Below are 19,551 nucleotides of genomic sequence, written 5' to 3' on the forward strand. Positions count from 1 at the left end.
ACAAAAGATGAAAAGGGTATGGTAGCAAAGTATACTATATATAATGGCTCCTCTGTCTTCAGTCTGAGGTGAAGCTACAGCACAAATAATATTAAACAAGGATCTGCTACAGATTCATTACTATACACCATAAATTAACCACTTTCAGTTTGAAGTTCTGATATTATATATCAGTCTTTTGACTATCATGACTATTATCAGCATGAAGGTTTGATGTTCTGTGCATATACAGTACTTTCATCAAGGCTCATGATGTCAAATTGTCATCATGGCTAACTTACAAGCATGTCAAGGTTTTCCAACTTTATTAATATTATGATTATTATTAGTAATAGTAGTCTTGTTATTAGTTATTATTTGTTATTAGTGTATTACTGTTGTGTTTGTTGTTATCATTGTTGTAATTATTATTGTCATATAAGCCATGTCATATAAAGGACAAGAGCAGGGTACTTCCTCAATCCTTGGTCTGGTTTTGGGGCTTCCTTAGCCTTGATGCAGTTACCTTGCCGGGTATTTAAATGGGGTTCACCAACTAAATCGATTTCCAAACCAAGTGACTGCGCCAGTGTACCCCTCCTAAACAAATGCAACCCAATGCAAATGTAAAAAAAAAAATGCAAAAAATGAAAACTCAAAAATAAAAAAAATCATTATGATCCAGTATGCTTAAAATTCTGTAAATCAAATCCAGAAGCGAACAGTTTGCCATGTGGAATAAAATAAGCCTCCCCATTAACAAAAATGAAATTTGTAGGAGAACACGGTCCCAAAGAAGCCATCCATTGAGTTTATGCCAAATGTAAAGGATGCCAGAGGATAATGAAAAATGACTTGTGTCATGTTAACAAAGAAAACAACATAACCATGACCAACATGAATGCTCCTGGCATCCTTTTCTCTACTGTAATAGTGCTTTGCTTAACCCTGTACTATTGGGCATTGTGATACAGTGATGGCAGACAAGCCCTGTGTTCTCTTTTAAACAGAAGATATTCTTTACCCTCCCAAGAAGGCTAAGTTGTTTCTGGAGGTGTTGGTGGATCAATAGGGGGCAGTCATTCCTCTACAATAAGGATGGATCTGGCGTCCCAGTGCACAGATAAGTATATGGTCTTTTGAGTCTTTGAAACTGATGCCCTGACGCTTTTAGTATAGGGTCCTACCATGTTTCATAGACAAAAAATCCACATTTGGCTCTGCAATCATCACCTTTTTAATTTACAAATAAAATTGTCCCCTTTCCCTCACTTACAGATTCATGACAATTTGTTATGAAGTGTGAATGCAAGATTAAATAATTCTATTTTGTGAAATGTTCTGATTCAACTGCAACCAATTGCTCCAAAGTTTATGCAAAAACAGGTATGTGACATAGAATGACAGAGTGGATGCAGCTGATTTATTTTTCGTTTACTCACCCTTTTTATACATCGAGTGGTTTCTTGTAGGTTCCCCTTATAAAATTATGAATTATACAGTTTTCATGAATTATACAGTTTTCTTTTTACTGCATATTAATGTTTGGATCAGCCAAGCAGCCCATTGAATGTTTTGTTCACTACTCTCATTCACTGTGAGTATGTGTGCATGCTTTCCTACTGAAAACATGCAAGATAGATGATTTGCAAGCTACAGCTGTTTACCGCATACATGCATGCAATAATTTATTACATGAAGATATTTTTACATATTTATTTTTACATATAGAAAAGATATTTTTACATGTTTTTTTTAGAAACAGAAGACAAATTCCTTTTTTTAAGAATAGGACAACATCGTTATTTCATCAGGTATTTTCACATTTAATTATTGTTTTGTCAAAATGCATATACTGCATAGACGACCCTCTCAAAATGGTGCAGCATCCAGAGAAAAATGTTGACCTTTGCGGAAACAAACATCATTTGTTCTGACCTTTTCTTCCGGTTTCCGGCCGGCTCCCGCCCCTTGCCGCCATCTTGAATTTCTGAACAAAAAAAACGGATGAGACAGAGGGGTAGATATACCTTGGTAACAATATAGGAAATTCGATTTTTATGAAAAGACGGATGTAACAACAAAATATGAAGGAAGGGGGAGCGGGCGAGGAGGAACACCGCGTCCCACTTTAAATCTATTATAGCTAGTAGCTAGCTACCAATCAGACGTTACAGTTTACACAGTGGTAGCCAGCTAGACAGCTCAGGAGATTGAAAGAATTCATCGAAGACTGGTGAGCAAGAAGCCAGGGGAGGGAAAGCTAACTGTTAAAAATGGATCGTACAGACTGAGTGGAATCCGTGTCCAACGCGCCGGTGGAGAGGAGAGAACGAGTAGTTCGTAGCCGTCTTGATAGGGGATCACATTAAATCGCGGTAAGCAACACAATTAGTTAGTTAGCTGGCTAGCTACTCATCTGGTTAAGGTTAGCTAGCTAACGTTATGTCAGAACGGCATCGCATGTTTCACACAAATTAGCTCTGTAGTAAATGTCACCCATATGTTTGCCCTGAATAGTTAGCTTGCTAGCTAACGTTAGCTAATTAACTGGCTAACAATATCTGCTTGCTAGCCAGCTACTTAGTCAAGATACTTTAAATATAAATTAACTAACCAATTACCAACGTACTGTCAGATTTAATAGTTGGGCAATCAGGTGGCTAAATAGCTGCCTAACGTTAGTTTCCAAATACCAGCCTCAGATCCCAGTTGCATAGCTAGTCAGAATTACCATAAACTAAGCATTTAGGTACCCGTAGCTACCGGTTTGCAAGATTTTTGCTCGACAGTTTCAATCTCGAATCATAATCTGTCGTATCTACCCATCTATCTGATCGAATAAATTAACTTGGCTATCTACCCTTTGCCAACCTAATTGAACGTCGACAGTTGTGCACGCCATCATCCACTTTTCGATTCCATGTGAAGGAGATAAAATTCTCAGCCTTTCATGTCTCCCTGATGTGACGTTTGTGTTTCTTCCATTTCCCATTACAACCAGTTAGTAAGCTAAATAGGTACAGCAACACATAGCTTGCCATCTGGCTAACAGAGGTCAGTTTGCATGTAGTAACGTTATCAAAAGGCAACTATGTCGTTTTCTACAACGTTTTCTACTAGTGAAGTGTGACTGTAAGAAATGGGCAATTCCAGTCTTCCACGAATGGAGTGCACTAAGCCGGCATAATGGTCTGATATGGTATCTTTTGCGTTATACTGTACACAACCGTCTTTGATCAGGTCTTGAAAAGGAGGGGCACAACCTAAATTTCAAGTATATTTTTTGACTTGTTGATGTATTATGAAAGAGGCCATGGATAGTTACGTTAATATTCATCCATTATGTACAGAAAACAAAATATGTGTTGACTAACATTCGTCTGGCCAGCTACCAGTATTCAGTAGATAACTATCTTACTAGCCAATAATGTTAAAATCATTTGAGCATGCAAGCTAGCTAGCAATATAGAAAAGGTTATTTCCTTGCAGCCCTCTAGGTAGTTAGCTTTACCTGCTAGTTTGTACCTTGCCTGGCCAACCTGTGGAACTTTGTCATGCAGTGCTTCTAATATTGTCAACTCTGTATGGTTTTTCACTTGTGTTGTATTGTACCTCACTTGTAAGTCACTTTGGATAATAGTGTCTGCCAAATGAATAAATGTAAATGTAGTTATGTAGCTAGCTGAAAAAGGTTGAAGAGTGATTCGGCCAACTGTCTAAGTCATCCGCTGGTTTTCATTCAGTTTTACAAATTTTACAGCTTTCTTTTGCAAAGAGAAATCCACAGAAGTCTCAGGTGTATGCATTTCTGAAGAATACCGATTTCTGAAGTAAAAAAAAAAAATTAGTTTTCTCAGGTCTGTGGAGGTACCTGAATTTTGATATAATGCTGAATGCACACTTGATGTACTACCTCAGAAATTTTCCTGCTCCATTTGCACTGCAGATTTTCCAATTTATGGTTCGATGCAATCTCAGAGGTAGTGTCAAAGCTGACTTGAAAAGGTGGACTGGTGGGTTTTTGGTGGTACTATTTTCCTCTGATGTGTAGGCAACTCTAAAGATGAGTGAAGCTGGCTTAAAGACAGCCTACTCCATGGTGTAAAAGGGCTTTCTGTATGTGCTTCAGTCCTCACCTCAGGCAAGAGTTGGTATTTGTAAAGATGGCAGAAGCATTTGCAAGGCTGTGAATTACTGTACATCAGCTTGGTGCTCTCCTCCACAGGTCTGGTTTGCTGATTGTTATTCTGCCTCACAGCTTAATTATTTAGATAGCAATCACTATACATTTGGGCCCCACTTTTATGACAAAGTGAGGTATGTACATTTAAGGTTCATGTGACAATACACCTGAAGACAAGGCAGGTACCGTTGTTCAGTGAAGCAAAACGGATTTCTGGCCACTAGTCGTTTAAGATGTTAGCACTGCGTCCCCATCACTCCATGAGCACTGTCTGTTTCTTGGTGTGTTCTTTGTTTGAGAAGAAACACATTCCCCTCAATTTAATCTCAGCAGCCAGTAATATTACGAAGAACATCCTTTTCAGAATGGACAGGTTTGTTCAAAGAGAGTCAGAAGCCATAAGCCACTGCTGATAGAGCATGAGAGTACCCTTCTGTTTATGGATGGATGCAAATGCACTTTTAGGGCATGAGAGAGAATATAACTGAAATCTTCTCACAAATTTATTTTTGAAATATTGCAGTGTAAAAACTGCTACAAAACCAAGCAAAAGTTGAAATGCATGGGTACAGCATTAGAATGCCACATTCAAGCACTCACCAGGTGATGTGGAGCAGGACTACAGTACCAAGCATGGATAAAACTTGCAACATTGTATGACACCCCTTGAAAGTCTGATTTTCAGCATGATTATGGAATTTATTATTGCTGTTTAGTTTTATTGTTTCTCTGTGTTGATGTTTCTAGCATACAAGATAAGTCGCATTAAATGTTTGTGTATTTGTTTCAGCGTTGTACATACACATTATGTTAACATTAGATACAGCTGAAAAGGGTACTGTTTTGCAATGACTGGACAATAACATTGTTAACTAGTGCTAGACAATGAGACTTTTGATTATTTGTCTGGGTGGGTAATGCCCTGGAAGGCTATCCAAGTATCATCTCTGATGTCTGTGGAATTTTCTCTTTAGTCATATTAGTTAGTTCTCCGCTAGCTGGATATGATATCAATGATCATTTTAAAATTAGTAACTGAAATTGCTAGAGAAATGCTTACCTTCCAGTGTTCAAGCTGTGTGACTGTAAAGCTTCCTTTGTCTAGTGACAAATGGAAGAGGTGTATCAGTCTCAGCAAGCTAGATACATCAGTTTCTGTTCATTGTTAGAGGACATGTTCTGCTTTGTTGCTGTGGAGGTACTGGTATGCCTCTGTGTTTGAGGTTTTTCATCACAACTGCTAGTGAGAGTGAAGTGCTAGTGAAATTAGCCAATGCTAGCCAGATAGATGTTACAGATGTTCCTTTATGTCGTATTTGACTGTTTATTTATTTTATCATTCCTGTCTGTTAAAAAGAGTGAAGAAATTTCATTTTGTTGAAATTAATTAGTTTTAGTTTCCACCGTGCTGGGTTTTGAAGTTGAGTAGTATTGCAAAATAACAAAGGTATTTTTAAATCAGACATGTTAGTTTGTTCCTAGTATTACCAAATAGCTAGCTTGTTATCTGTCTAAGATGCTTACATGTCAGATGCTTAGCTAGAGACACCATTTGACCTAAAATGTATAGGAAATGTGAGAGGGCCACGATATATTATTTAAATATTCTGTACTGTAATTTGAAGTGCTACCATGTCTTCAGAATTATACTTCAGATACCCGCACAGTGGCTTGAGATTCCAGGATATTGGGCAGAATTGGTCTCTCTGATGATTGGTTTGACCTGGTACATGGCAAACGTAATATACTGTCTGATTGGTCAAAATTGATTGAAGCTTGCTAGTTGGTTGTGAATCATTTTGTGAAAGGAAACTTGTACTAGTATTACTCGCTGCATATTGTAGGATCACCATGTCTTATGGATATTGTGATTTAGAGACTTTGGAATATATGGTGGTGTATGTACTTAGCAACTTCCCGTAGTATTCTAGGCTGTCCAGTTTCAAGTTGGCACAAGTTTACTTGTGATAGTGCTTGAATGGTGTTGTGAATGCAGTCCTCTGGTCTGGGAGTGTCCTTAGCCTGGTCTGACACTGTTGATCATATAACTTTGATGGATACACTTCCGTTCTCTTGTGCTGGAAGTCACTCTGGATAAGAGCGTCTGCTAATTGAATGTAATGTAATGAAACGTGACAGCATTGTGGGGAATAACTAAACAGTGTCCACTTCTCATTCCTGATCAACAATTAATGGTATAGTACTTTTGAAGTAATTTGTGACATCCTTCTGTGTACTACATGGAGGCCAGGATGTACAGGTGAATGCATCTGAAAATAATGGTTCTGATGAAAATTAAGAAACAAACAACTAACTTGGCAGTGGTTGCGCAACTACTGTTTGCAGTCAACATTACGTGGCAGGAAAAATGCTGCACAATTTGAGAAAAATATAAACAGGACGTACACAGCTCAAAATAATACTAATTTCTAGGCCATGTTGAGTGACTCAGGGTACTGTGCAACCATAACCTTACCCCCTGACATCATGTGTCAAGAAATCTCAGTCTGGAAAGGGTCATGCTTATATGTCTAGGAGGGATGGTAAGATTCACCGATTCGCATCGGTGCATCAGCATAAAAGTTCATGATGCGATTACCCCGATTTAAAAATGTGCACCAGATACAATTTGGGATGAACTCGGGATGCATCGTTTCTAACATCTTTGCATCGGTAAAATCTGACTTATTTATATATAATTCCTGGTAGCAGCCTATGCGTGTATAATTTAGAAATGTGACCAATAATTTTATATTTAGATTGATTCCTCCTCTCTAAACTATTTCTCAAGCGCGCTCTCTCATCTCCACTGCTGTCAGTGGCCAATTCTCGTCAAGTCTCTCGGCCAAGTCTCGTGCGACTTGGAGGCGTGTCCGGGCGAGTCACAGATTATCATGGAGGAGGAAGAGCTATACGTTCTGCCGAATTGCTACAAATCAAATGTTTGGCAACACTTTGGATTTTTCAAGAGAGAAGGTCAATTTGACAAGACACATGCAATTTGCAAAATATGCTGTGCTGCTATAAAGTACACAGGGAGCACGAGAGAAACAAATATGTGAAGTAAAAATGGCACTTTTGTAGTTAATTTATGATTTGCTCTCTGCTTAAGAAGAACCAAAGAAATAAAACTAACTGTATCATATTGTATTTCATAGCATCATATTCTTTTGCATCACATTGTATCACATTGAATCGCATTGTGTTGAATCAAATCATGTTGAATCGCACTGCATCGCAATAGGGATGAATCATATCGGATCGCATTAGTAGTTGCTTCATATGTATCTTTAATGTATCGGATCGTTGGCAATGCATCGAGATGTGTATCGCATCGGCCTCAGTGATGGAGATGCACGTCCCTAATGTCTAGTCCTCTACATACCTTTATTCATGCTTGTCCCCTCAGTTTTACTCCACTGAGGTAAGGCAGAGAGACAAGGTAATGTAGCTGTTGTGATGGGACCATGGCTAAGAGAGGTAATCTCATCACAAGTAAGTACCTCCTACAATGCTGAAGAGCAATGATGTAAACTGCATCCCAATCTGCAAGTGAGTGAGGGAGGAGACCGCAGATAAGTCCGTACTTCTTGAAACATCACACAAGTAGAAACCTGTGTAGAAAGTGGAAGGGTGTTATTTGGGAGCATATCTGAGACACACTATGTTGTCATCATACTAGTGCTGTGGCTCATTCTGAAATGAGTGCTACTCTAAAAAAGTTTACACAAACACACGGATACATCGAAAGCGGTGTCATCTGGAAATCACATCAGAAGTTTATCTTACAATGCTGAAAAACATTACTAATCTGACTGGGTTTTAACACTACACAGTTTTAAAAAAGCCATCTCCTCTGCAGTACTGATTTTTGCTAATACTTATAAGCACAGTTTGGAAATTGGGGGATACTTTGGAGGTAAAATTAAATCAATCATGAAATAATGTAAGGAAGTACCAAATTATCAATATAGATCAGCCTGGCTTTGCTCCAAAAAAGGCTGCTGACAATGGTCACTTGGATAACAAGATATCATGGTGATTCAGATTCATTTGAGCTTTGAAATCCAGCAGCAAACTTTCTGTAAGATGCTCAACTTAAAAGGGTCTGGCAGATGAATAAATGTACATGCATAGTTCTTTATCACAGATTCTGTTCTCTTCTGCTGGAATAGAACTACTGTGCACTAGAATCATAAGGTCCAATGTTGCAACTGTCTGTGAGAACTTTTCATTTGTGCAGTATAATTCAGTACTATCTGAGTATTCTGGGTTCACTGCAGTTGAATCAAATTCTTGTAAAATTTGCAAGAAGTGGTGTGCATAAATGTATACCCCCAGGTGCTGATTGAAAGGGATCCTGGGATGCCACACCAAAAGTCAGGTGTATAAGCTCTCACATGTGTGCTGTGGGAGCAACCAAGTATATCTTATAGTTCCTTTTGCGGAGTGGGAAACCTTGGATGCCCTGACTCTGCACCAATTTGAGGGGAAGTGCTTAGGCCAAGTAAGCAAATATGCGGACTGGGACACAGCTGTAGTATCCCAAACCAGAGTAGGCCTTTCCAGACTGAGTGTTAGGCAGCCTAACTGTGTGCTGGGAAGGCTAATGTAGCAGAACCTAGCAGCCAAAACTACCTGATTTAAGAAAAAAAAACTAAAAGACTGGACACAGTAAGGAAATCTGGGGAAATACAAAGGCCTGTATGATTGAAGAGTTCAGTACACCAGAAGAGTTGGTGAACATGGTCACAACAAATTTTAAAAGGCTAGTATTACATTACATTCATTTACAAACGAGTGAATGTAATATAAAAATGAATGTAAGAAAGTTATTAGTTAGAAAGCAATTGTTAAACACAGTGGAACCTTGAAGATCCAAAGAGTTACATCTTCAGAATTTCACATACTTTAGTCAACCACATGAAAACCACATGTGTGAAAACCGCATGTACATGAGTAACAATGTCACTGGAACCAAAACAAGAGAAAGCAATAGGATTTAACACCACAGTAGCTGAGTATAACATTGTGAAAACCCACATTTCAGATATTAAAAAAGTTTGAAGCATTTGCATCGTTCAAAAACCAGAGGATTAGAACTTTGATAAAGCAGTGCATTTGTGATCTCTCCCATGTAAGAACCAAAAGTATCTGTCCCTATCAGTGGCCAACCTGTCAACCTGTAAAGCATTTGTATGCGACAGCAAACTCAGAGGGACAATATAAGGTTGGCACCGGGTGGCTACAAAGGGTTAAAGGCTCACAATTAAAAAGAATTTTAGCCCAGTTTGAGTTGCTCTACTGATGTTAGTAAGACCACACAGGAGTGAACATACGGGGAGGGATGACTATTGGTTTGTGCAAGTTTTCGTTCTGAATAGACTACTGTTCTCAGGCTGCAGCCTATCGCTGTTCCACAATTGGACATGTACCCTTAATTTCTGAATCGTATGTCTTGTTCATACACTACATTTATAGGCTGGCGCTTCATGGCATTAGTATAAGTTTTATCACATGGAAACTGCCTGGTTTTTGAACAGACATTGTGTAATCTGTTTTGTTGACACTTTGATTTTGATTTTATATCTCAGTGTGCTTCCACAAATATATCTTGTATCACATTAGGTTTGTAGAAGGTGGAAAACCCCCACCAATCCATTATCAGCCTGAGAAGATGTAAGGACCACACATGTAATGAACTGTTTTTAATAAACGTACCCTGTCATCTCCCGTATCTTGTGATATGTAACATTAGTCACAGTTTCGATGCAGGTGAACTTCCTGCATATCATTATTATCTTTAAACATCTTGAATAATGTTCATGCATGAAATATTTCATTTGGTCTGTAGTTCTTTGCAGGAAACCATTTCTGTAGAGTTTGATCAGATGTGCAGTGTATGCATTTTGTGTACCACAACCTCATTTTGAGGTAAAAAAAAAAAAAAATAGAAATGCACTAACAAACGTATACAAGAAACACTGCAAAAATGGCTGATTTGAGAAGGACGATAAGTGATCAGAATGTCTCCATGTTTCTCCATATGCAGACCATGCTGCTAACAACTATCTTTGCCTTCTGTGACATAATCTGTGTTAAGAATAAGTGTAACTGTCAACACTGTCTAGGAGAGTTAGTATTGCATTGCTAAATCTGTATGCTTCTTTGTGGCAGATTACATAATTGCCAAGGATGAGGTTATTAACAACAATGGAATTATTTATACATAGCGTAGCAAGAAAGTATGCTCGTCATCTTCGTGGTGAATTGCATAACTAGTTACAACATTTTAAAGATCATGACTTATAGGAAATGTAAAAAATACAGTAGATTTATAGAGGTTGTAAATGTGTGTTTGCATTACTATGCAAATAATAGCATGCTGCACCTGGCACAAATATAGCCATGACCTTTTTCTGGGGTACAGGTGCATGCCTAATTTTTGGATGAAGGACATCTGAAAATATTATGTGACAAGTTGCTACCACTTCTGTGAATGTGTTTGATGCTTCAGAGTTGAAATACTGTAGTAGCTAGTTTGCTGGTTAAGAGGTAGAATGTGCATGCCATGCTGTATTGAATCAAACTGGAGGTACGCTATGGAGAGTACTGAACACCAAATAAACGTTGGCATAGTGTCAGTGACAGCCGGAAATTCCTACACGTCCAGTAGAATAACGTGAAAGAACGCTCAGCCTTACTCTGACATGTTCAGGTCTCGGGTCTCATGGTTTTAAGTTAATTGACTGTTCTCAGATAGTTACAATGCCATTCGCGTTTTACAATGATGAAGATCTCTCCTGAAATTTCAGACAACCACGCAACACTTGGAGATTAATTGCGGGGCCACTGTTGACTTCACACAAACAGGGAGTCAAAGTATGGATTGTGTAGAGCGCCTTTGCAAACAGTGACAAGAATGAAAGCCCAAAGTCCATCCGCTAGGTGTGTTATCGAAAGCTTGGATTGCTTAAGCATACGTTCAGTATTGAGTGTTTATGATACATGGAACAAACTCCAGAAATTGTACTGCAAGAATACTGTTCTGCTAGACGGGTCTAGAGTAGTGTGACCTTTATCATTTCCTGGAATAGACTAAGCCATGCTTTGAAGAATACTGAACTGCAGAGTTCTGTGCCGTCAACAAGATTTGCTTTCAGTGAGTCTCTTCACTGAAGGAATCGTTTGATGACATTTGTAATTAATCATTCTAACAGCTTTGTGTCACTGTATCACCTGATTGGTGCATAGCATGCTTCCTTTAGTGGACATGTTTTTATCAAGGAATGCCTGGTTTTTCCTGAGACTTCCTTGATTGAATCGGAAACACTGGCAAGTACGGATTCAATAGCAGGAAAGGACAAAAGAAGTGGGTTGTAAAGTTGACAAGCCTCTTTGAATTGGGTTAGGATATGTGCTAATCACCAGGCTGCTGCAAGCGCAGGAGTGCTTCACATCCAAAACATTGCTGAATTGCACAACATTCAGATGTGAGAGGTAGGTGTAAGACTGAATGAGCTGGTTTAATCTCACATACCAAGCCTGTGTCAGGGCTGGCTATAGGCTCGGTGACATCTGTGGTCATTACAGAGATAATGTAAATGTAAATAATTATCCAGATATGGCCAGCATTTTGTCAAGAATCATAGGATCATGTTAAGGCATGACTTAAAGTCACAGTGGTAGTTCATGTCTGTTTGTGTCAAAGAGGGAAAGAGAGAGAAATGGTGGCTGTACTAGGAGTGGTAAAATATTCAGAAATGTAATGTGCAAGTAGCTGGATTGAGCATTACCAATGTATCATGCTTCATTGCAACCTGTTAATATTACTAGAAAGTCTGAAAAATAGAAGAACTGAAGACAAGCAAGAACAATTAGCTTCCAGCTGATGGCTTAGAAGCTCAAAGCAGATCTTTCAAAACAGCAGAACTCTAATTCCTGCAGCAAAAGGAGTAAGGCTGCAGAGAAAGGTATGGGGCGCCTTTCCCCTGTGGCTGTTGTGTGCTGCTCTGAGGAAGTGTGCAGAGGAACTTGGCTGTCTCAAACAGGAAGAAATATGGGGAAGTGTAGGACAGGGAGGAAGACCTTTTGGACGAAAAGGCAAAGCAAAGCTCTTACTCTTGTTTTGTAGCTGGAATTATGTCAGTGTTAACAATACTGTATTGTGAAGGAATGGTGTGACAACCGTGTATCTTTCCCCCCATCCGCATCCTGGATCAAGTGTGACTTTGTTGGAGAAAATATAAGAAATTGATATATCAGTACATGTTTAGGCCAAACAATTGTTTTGTTGTGGCCAGCTTTTCACCACACACCCCTCACCCACCTTTGAAAAAAAGAGGCAGATTTTTCAGGATACCACACTGCATAGGTCACATGCATTCCTACAAGGTCAGTGGAGACCTGGTATAAGCAAAGCCTTAAGAATCAGGGCAGATCACAGACTTAAATGGCAGCTTTTTTAGCAAGAGAGATTGTAACAAGGGCACTCTGGTAAAGATCTGTCATTTGATATGTTGTCTAAAGTGCATGAGACACTGCTTTCATGACAGAGAACAAAGCTTCCAAAGTAGAGTTAACCCAGAGCCAAACCCCCCTCCTGAATGCTGATGACATAACTGAAACAAAGGCACCTCTGAGCTGTATGTATAAGTCTATGGAAGTGGAAGAGCGGAAATCTAGAGAACTGTTTTCCCAATGAAGAAGTCACTGACAGCTTGTCACACTAAACAGATGTAGGTAATCTTTGTGTGACGTGATATATGTTTGGTTTCTGTGTGGTGAATAGTTCCTTGTTCCAAAAAAATTCTTCAAAACATATCAGCTTTTTCTCCACTGACTTACAGCTAGGTTCTGGAGCTTTGGTACTTCTACTTAACATACCACTTTGAAAGTATCGCTGTCAGTCATAAAGATAGTGCTTCATACATACTGTACAACATACAAAAGAAAAGATTTGCCATTAGATGATTTAATTTGTAAACAGCAAGCAAATTTGTAAACAATTACAACTTGTGCTATATATTTCATGAAAAATATTTTCAGCAACCTTTTGTTGGATGGTTTAAAATTGGAAATGTTATACTATAATATTGTTTCAATCATAGGTAACAATTATAAATTTATCCTTTGTTTTCTTAGAGTCAGTAAACCTTTGTGCATTTCCCTGATTGTCTGCATATGTCATTATGAAAGAGGATTACTGGCTGTTCCTTTGAAAGTTGAGGATTCTTCAGTTTCTGCACATCTCCATTCACCACGATCTTGTCCATCAGTTGTGGCTTCTCTCTACCCTCTCAAATGCAGCTAGCGTAGAATATGAACAGGGCTGAAGCCAATGGAATGCTCAGCTCACCCAGTTTTAGCTTTGAAACAGAATGAGGCATGCATGAGTCAATAACTATTTAGTAAACATTCAGCAGTGTATTGTCTGCACAGAGTGGTGCTCAATCTAGGTGCTACCTTTTTTAAGCTAGGACATACAGGGTTTATTTTCAAGTTTCTAGCAAGGTTGCAGAACAATAGTGTGCATCAGGTGGTTTTAAACCAGCAGTGAGCGCGAGGCGTGCTTCAGGTCTGTGTTTGGTCCTGTAATGAGAAGTCTTATCACTCTTATCACCAATGTATGGTTTAAATTCTCACAAGTTCTGGCTGCAGAGTTGTGAGTGAACATGAATGACCTCTGTGCCTGTGTACACTGTCCTGACCCCTCGCTGTCATTGCTGTATTGTTTTGTCCGTCTGCCTTCGGGGCCGTTTTAACACCTCCCCTGATCTACCCGGTTCCTCCAGGCGCTGGACATGCCATCGAGCGCGAGGGCCGGGAGCCTGAAGGACCCCGAGGTGGCCGAGCTCTTCTACAGGGAGGACCCCGAGAAGCTCTTCTCTGACCTGAGGGAGATCGGCCATGGCAGCTTCGGGGCCGTCTACTTTGTAAGAGAAGGCCCTTAATGAGATCGCGAGTGTGCCAGGGTGGGCAGATAGAGGCAGCGTTCAGAGAGGGCAGGAGGGAGGGTGCTGTGCTCATAACGGTCATGGAATGAATCGGCTCTGATTTGATTAAGGGGTGCAGGTTGTATGTGGAGTTTGCTGTGAAGAGGCAGGTGAGAGGAAATGTGTGTGTCTTTGCTATGTGTAATGCTGAATGTTAATTGAGTTTCCAGTCGGCGAGGTTGTCCTTTATAAACCCCATCATTCCTACTGTTTCGCACTCCAAGGCTCGTGACATCCGCACAAATGAGGTGGTGGCCATTAAGAAGATGTCCTACAGTGGGAAGCAGTCCAACGAGGTGAGTGTACAGGGTCTAGACAACACCCCATGCCACAGAGCAAATCAGTACACCGTATACAAAGTAGAATATAGTATCATCACTTTGTCCTTTTGTCATAAAAGACTGTCATATATTACAGTGCACTCCACTTATAAGAATCACATGCGTCCAGGGTGATTTGATTCTTACAAGCAGTTTATTCTTAAAAGTAGTGTTCCAAGTGAAGGGGTACAATAGATGTTTCTCACTTTCTCAGCTAAGTTCTTCAGACATTGAGCAAAACATATGAAGTGTTCGGTATTTCAGTATAATCTATCATTAAATAAAATAAGAATAATTTAATTTTACCATTGTAAATTGCTGACACTATTTGAGGTACAATACTATTAAGCAGTCAGTGTCCCCAATCAGATTAAAACATGAAATAACTTCTTTGTCTAAGTTCTTTATAGCATCTTAGACAGTGTAGGCAGTGAGATGCCCAATATCTCAGCTGTATTTCTTTCATTGGTTTTAAGACTGTCCTAAGACTCAAGAAGGCAGTTCTCTTCTTTTGTCTGTAGAATGCAGCTTTCTTCTTGCTATATCAACTGATATCCAGGCACTTAACTGAACAGTACACCTTTTTGGTGAAATATGTTACATGCTAGGTGCTTTGGTGAGGACATTTGAATACAGCGTCGCCCTTATCTGATTCTAATGGTTGTTTTCATTAATTATGCAGCGTTGCTCCATTGAGTGCCACACTGCATATTGTGAGCCCAAGCTGATTCTCAAAAGTTGATTTCTTAATTTTGCAAGCAGCATTTAAGGAAAGTGTCGGATTGAGTCAGTCCCACTGTTTGTCACTGCTGTGTTCATTAGATCCTTGTATCAGTTTTTCTTACAAGTACAACAGAGTGCTCATTTTCTCTCACTCCATCTCTAGAAATGGCAGGACATCATCAAGGAGGTTAAGTTCCTGCAGAAGCTGCGACACCCCAACACTATTGAGTACAGAGGATGCTACCTGAGGGAGCACACAGCTTGGGTGAGCGTGTTGTCTCTGCGATGGGGGGGGGGGCAGAATTTTTAATCTTTATATGGGTAGCACATGATTATTCTGTGGAAGCACAATGTATGCTAAGTTCTTGAATTCCTTTTGGTTTATTAGCATTTTGAAAATGTGCATAAGCGTAAAAATTGGAATTACTCTTAAGACAAAATGGTTGTAAGTTTTAACACACAAATATGACTGTTGTGACCAGGCTTGTTAAGGCTTGTTAAGCTATTTATGGACTGTTAATGCTATGAGCAACAGTCAAGCAATGTGTCTGTCTCCATTTCTCAGCTGGTGATGGAGTACTGTTTGGGTTCAGCTTCTGACCTCCTGGAAGGTGAGTTAAAGGGAATAGATAAGAAGCTTGGCATTTTAGAACAGTATCTAATAATATCAATACTTTCAGCAAGGTGATTTGTTTTTGGTGATGGTGATTTGTTTTTTGTGATCTTAATATCAAGATATGATAGTATCAGTGTAATGAATATTAACAGCACACAGTTGAATTTTATCTCTGTCATGCTCAGTTCATAAGAAGCCACTACAGGAAGTTGAAATAGCTGCTATTACCCATGGTGCGCTACAGGGCTTGGCGTATCTTCACTCTCACAACATGATTCACAGGTAAGTGGCTCTCCATCTCTCAGTGGAGCAGTGGTGCTAATTATGTGATATAGTGGAGAGCAGAGAGCTCTGTTGGACACCAGTCATCCTCTTTAACCCTCTCTCTCTTTCCCCTGCTCTCTCCTGTTTCTCCCTCACTCTGTCTTGGCCTTTCTGTCTCTGTCTCTCTCACAGGGACGTGAAGGCAGGTAATATCTTGCTGACTGAACCTGGCCAGGTCAAGCTAGGGGATTTCGGATCGGCCTCCATGATCGCCCCTGCCAATTCTTTTGTGGGCACGCCCTACTGGTGAGATGCTCCACCTCTACGCATGAAAGTTATCACAGAATAAAGTGTGCTCTTCTACACCAGTACACAGGGGAGAGAATTGAGCAGTGTGCTAGAGCTGGAGAGACCCATTTGTGTGCACACTGCTGCAGAGATTACGTAGTTGTAATTACATTAGTGTGTATGTCTGTCTCCGTCTGACTTCCCTGTTTGTTCATTGACTGTTGCAGGATGGCTCCAGAAGTGATCCTTGCAATGGATGAGGGACAGTACGATGGGAAGGTGGATGTGTGGTCGCTTGGCATTACCTGCATAGAGCTGGGTAAGAACTACAACACAACGGGTGCAGTGTAATCTAAAGTGGGCTGTGCCAATTATGGTTGAGTGGTGCTTGATAATATAGGTTAAACTGTGGTTACCAGGCATCTTTAATCTGTGTGTCTGTGGCGAATCCATGGTTAGATGCAACATGGGTTTTGTATTTTATCTGAAGCATATAAATTGACATTCTACTTCTGCCTCTCCCCTAGCGGAGAGGAAGCCCCCTCTGTTCAACATGAATGCTATGAGTGCCTTATACCACATCGCCCAGAACGAGAGCCCCGTCTTGCAGTCCAACCACTGGTGAGGAGAGGGTTTTGTGTAGTTGTCGCTTTTCTCTAGAACTTCAACGTAGGGGAATTTTGAACCACTGATGTGTCTCCATCTTCAGGACTACAGCAGTGCAGTAGTTCATTCTTGTTTGCAACATCCAATATAGTCCATACTCCATGTCCATGTAACTGCTGTACAATTCTGAGTATTCAAAGGTATTTTCAGCCCCTTATTATTTAAACGATGCGGTATTTTAAAACCCTTTAAAAGATGGCATGGAGAACTACTTATGAAATTAAAAATTAAGGACTAGGTTTGGGCAGGTAATAATGTCACGCTATCACATTGTTTCAAAAGTAACGATTGTCAACAAAGCATTGGCAAGTTGTTTGACTCATCCAGAAGGAATTCTGAATACAGGGCAATCTTGCCATTTGTAAAAATGAGTAGCAAATTGGTACTTTTAAACAAGCAAAAAAAAGGGCAATAAAATAAGCCCATGTACCTCAAAAGAAGCCCAAGTTATACCTTGGCTTAATGCCTAAAATCATGTTCTGTGGCAGGGCATGAGTGTAAGGGTAATTAGTCTTCCAAGCACCATGAACTGCAGGCGGATACCACGCAATCTGGAAGTGTATGCTGATTCCTGTACACAGAGCAGTTAAACAGGCAGTAAAGGACTGCCAGCAACCAATGAAAAATAACCGTTCAACAATAACATGTCAAAAAACACAACAACAAAAAAAACAGCTGTTTTCTGTAAGATGTCAGTGCTTCCTGTAAACCTGCAGCAAGAGAGCTGAAGAAATACAAAGAAGGATTGCCAAGCCACAAATATATTTTTCAAACTAGCACCGAACTGCGAGCAGATGTGTGAAGTTGTTTCTTGCCTCCAGTTTTTGAAGTTTTACAATCCCGAGAGATGGAGAGATGGCAGAATGCATTCTGGGGTTTGTATCAGGCTTTTAAATGCCTTGAAGTTGTGTACTGAACCTGGAAAGAAATAACTTGGTAGCTCCATGGAACCAGTTAATATGTTAACCAGTGACCACTGGGTGATATTGTATGGCTCCAAAATAATTGCAGAGTCCACAGGTAGTGACATACATTATGATTGCGTAATTTCAAAACTTGCATACTATTTCAGTCCCAGATTCTACAGTAACCTCGCTGTATATATGGCAGGTTGACTCACAGCAAACTCAGTTTTCAAAAATAATATCTGTACTAGTTCACAGAGAGGTCTCTTAAAGAGCCACTGTACATTCTTGAGGTTCCTGAAAAAAAAACAGACTTTGCTTTTTCATCTGTTTGCTTTTAGCTGGCTAGTTCTGTTCAGAAATCATTTTCAATAATTAAGTGACAAATACGGCAGCTGCTCGTAAACATTCAGTTGCAGATTAACGTCTTGGTTGCATGTATGAAAATGTAGACATTGTAGACAAATAGTGCTTGAGTCTGTGTGACAGACTGCGCAGAGCTGCAAGACTTTGGAGTCTGCATCAGTACATACCTTTGAAGGCTTGGCTATTGATTTAAAAATGCTACAGTTAAAAAAGTGATTACTCATTAGTATTCATTTCCTAATTTCATTCCAGGCTTCTCGGATGTGTTTAATTCCAGAAGTGGGCCTCCTCATTTTCCAAATGCATGTAATTTAATTTAAACTGCTGGTTATTACAGATAGCTGTCAGTCTGTTAACAAGTTGCTCACTAGTCGAGCCCAGTAAGAACATCACAATTAGCATTAGTTGAAGGCAGTTTTTTTTTCATTGATAGCTTTGAAATACTTGAGTAAAAATAATGATATTGTAATATTTTTCCCTGGAGATTTTCCTGTGCTTAGTGGAATGAATGTTGTAGTTTTTTGTTGGTTCTCCTCTCTTGATGGGGATCTCCCTCATTGTTTTGGTCTGGTATACTGATGTCCCTTCTTTCTCTCCTACCTCAGGTCAGATTATTTTCGTAACTTTGTAGACTCCTGTTTGCAGAAGATCCCCCAAGATAGGCCTACCTCTGATGTGTTACTCAAGGTGAGCCTCCATTACTAATCAGTATGTTACCATATTTGTGCACAATCCTTTTAATATAGAAACAGATGCTGTAAGTACATGCTATCTCCTGCTGGCTCCACATGAACTCTGCTCCTTTCCGGTTGTAGCACCGATTCCTTTGCCGTGAGCGCCCCCTATCTGTAGTGTTAGACCTGATCGCACGGACAAAAGATGCAGTGAGGGAGCTGGACAACCTGCAGTACCGCAAGATGAAGAAGATCCTGTTCCAGGAGACGCACAATGGCCCCGCCCCGGAGGGAGGAGAGGATGAGGAGGTAATCCATTCTCAGTGGTCCACTTATCTCTCCCAGGGGTTCTGTCCATGTGGACAACTTGTCGACCCTATACTAATTAGTCTCTGACTGTCTTTGGGACTGTTCTGTGGAGAATGGCCATTGTGCTGTCCTAATCTCATTCATTCTGCCAGCCTGACGAGTATCGGTGTGTTTGTGCATTGTCTAGTCTGTGAACTTCAGTGTAATGCAAGCCCTGGTTTTTCCGCGTGAGGCTTTGTGATGCTCCACTTACCCAGTCT

At 40.0% G+C, this 19,551-nt stretch overlaps 1 protein-coding gene across 2 annotated transcripts in view; it reads left to right on the plus strand.

Annotated features, from left to right (window-relative positions):
* The first annotated feature begins 1,997 nt into the window (after nt 1-1,997).
* The window catches only part of taok2b (TAO kinase 2b), a 33,443-nt gene continuing 15,889 nt past the window's right edge, over nt 1,998-19,551 (plus strand). For both annotated transcript variants that reach the window (XM_036545918.1, XM_036545909.1), the window contains exons 1-11: nt 1,998-2,357; nt 13,960-14,100; nt 14,385-14,456; nt 15,367-15,468; nt 15,769-15,814; nt 16,005-16,101; nt 16,276-16,389; nt 16,599-16,690; nt 16,899-16,992; nt 18,914-18,995; nt 19,124-19,291. In XM_036545918.1, the coding sequence (XP_036401811.1) occupies nt 13,969-14,100; nt 14,385-14,456; nt 15,367-15,468; nt 15,769-15,814; nt 16,005-16,101; nt 16,276-16,389; nt 16,599-16,690; nt 16,899-16,992; nt 18,914-18,995; nt 19,124-19,291 (999 nt within the window). In that variant the 5' untranslated portion in view covers nt 1,998-2,357; nt 13,960-13,968. The remainder of the gene's footprint in view (nt 2,358-13,959; nt 14,101-14,384; nt 14,457-15,366; nt 15,469-15,768; nt 15,815-16,004; nt 16,102-16,275; nt 16,390-16,598; nt 16,691-16,898; nt 16,993-18,913; nt 18,996-19,123; nt 19,292-19,551) is intronic.

The sequence above is a fragment of the Megalops cyprinoides genome, chromosome 1, assembly GCF_013368585.1.
Source record: "Megalops cyprinoides isolate fMegCyp1 chromosome 1, fMegCyp1.pri, whole genome shotgun sequence".
NCBI classification, from domain to species: Eukaryota; Metazoa; Chordata; class Actinopteri; order Elopiformes; family Megalopidae; genus Megalops; species Megalops cyprinoides.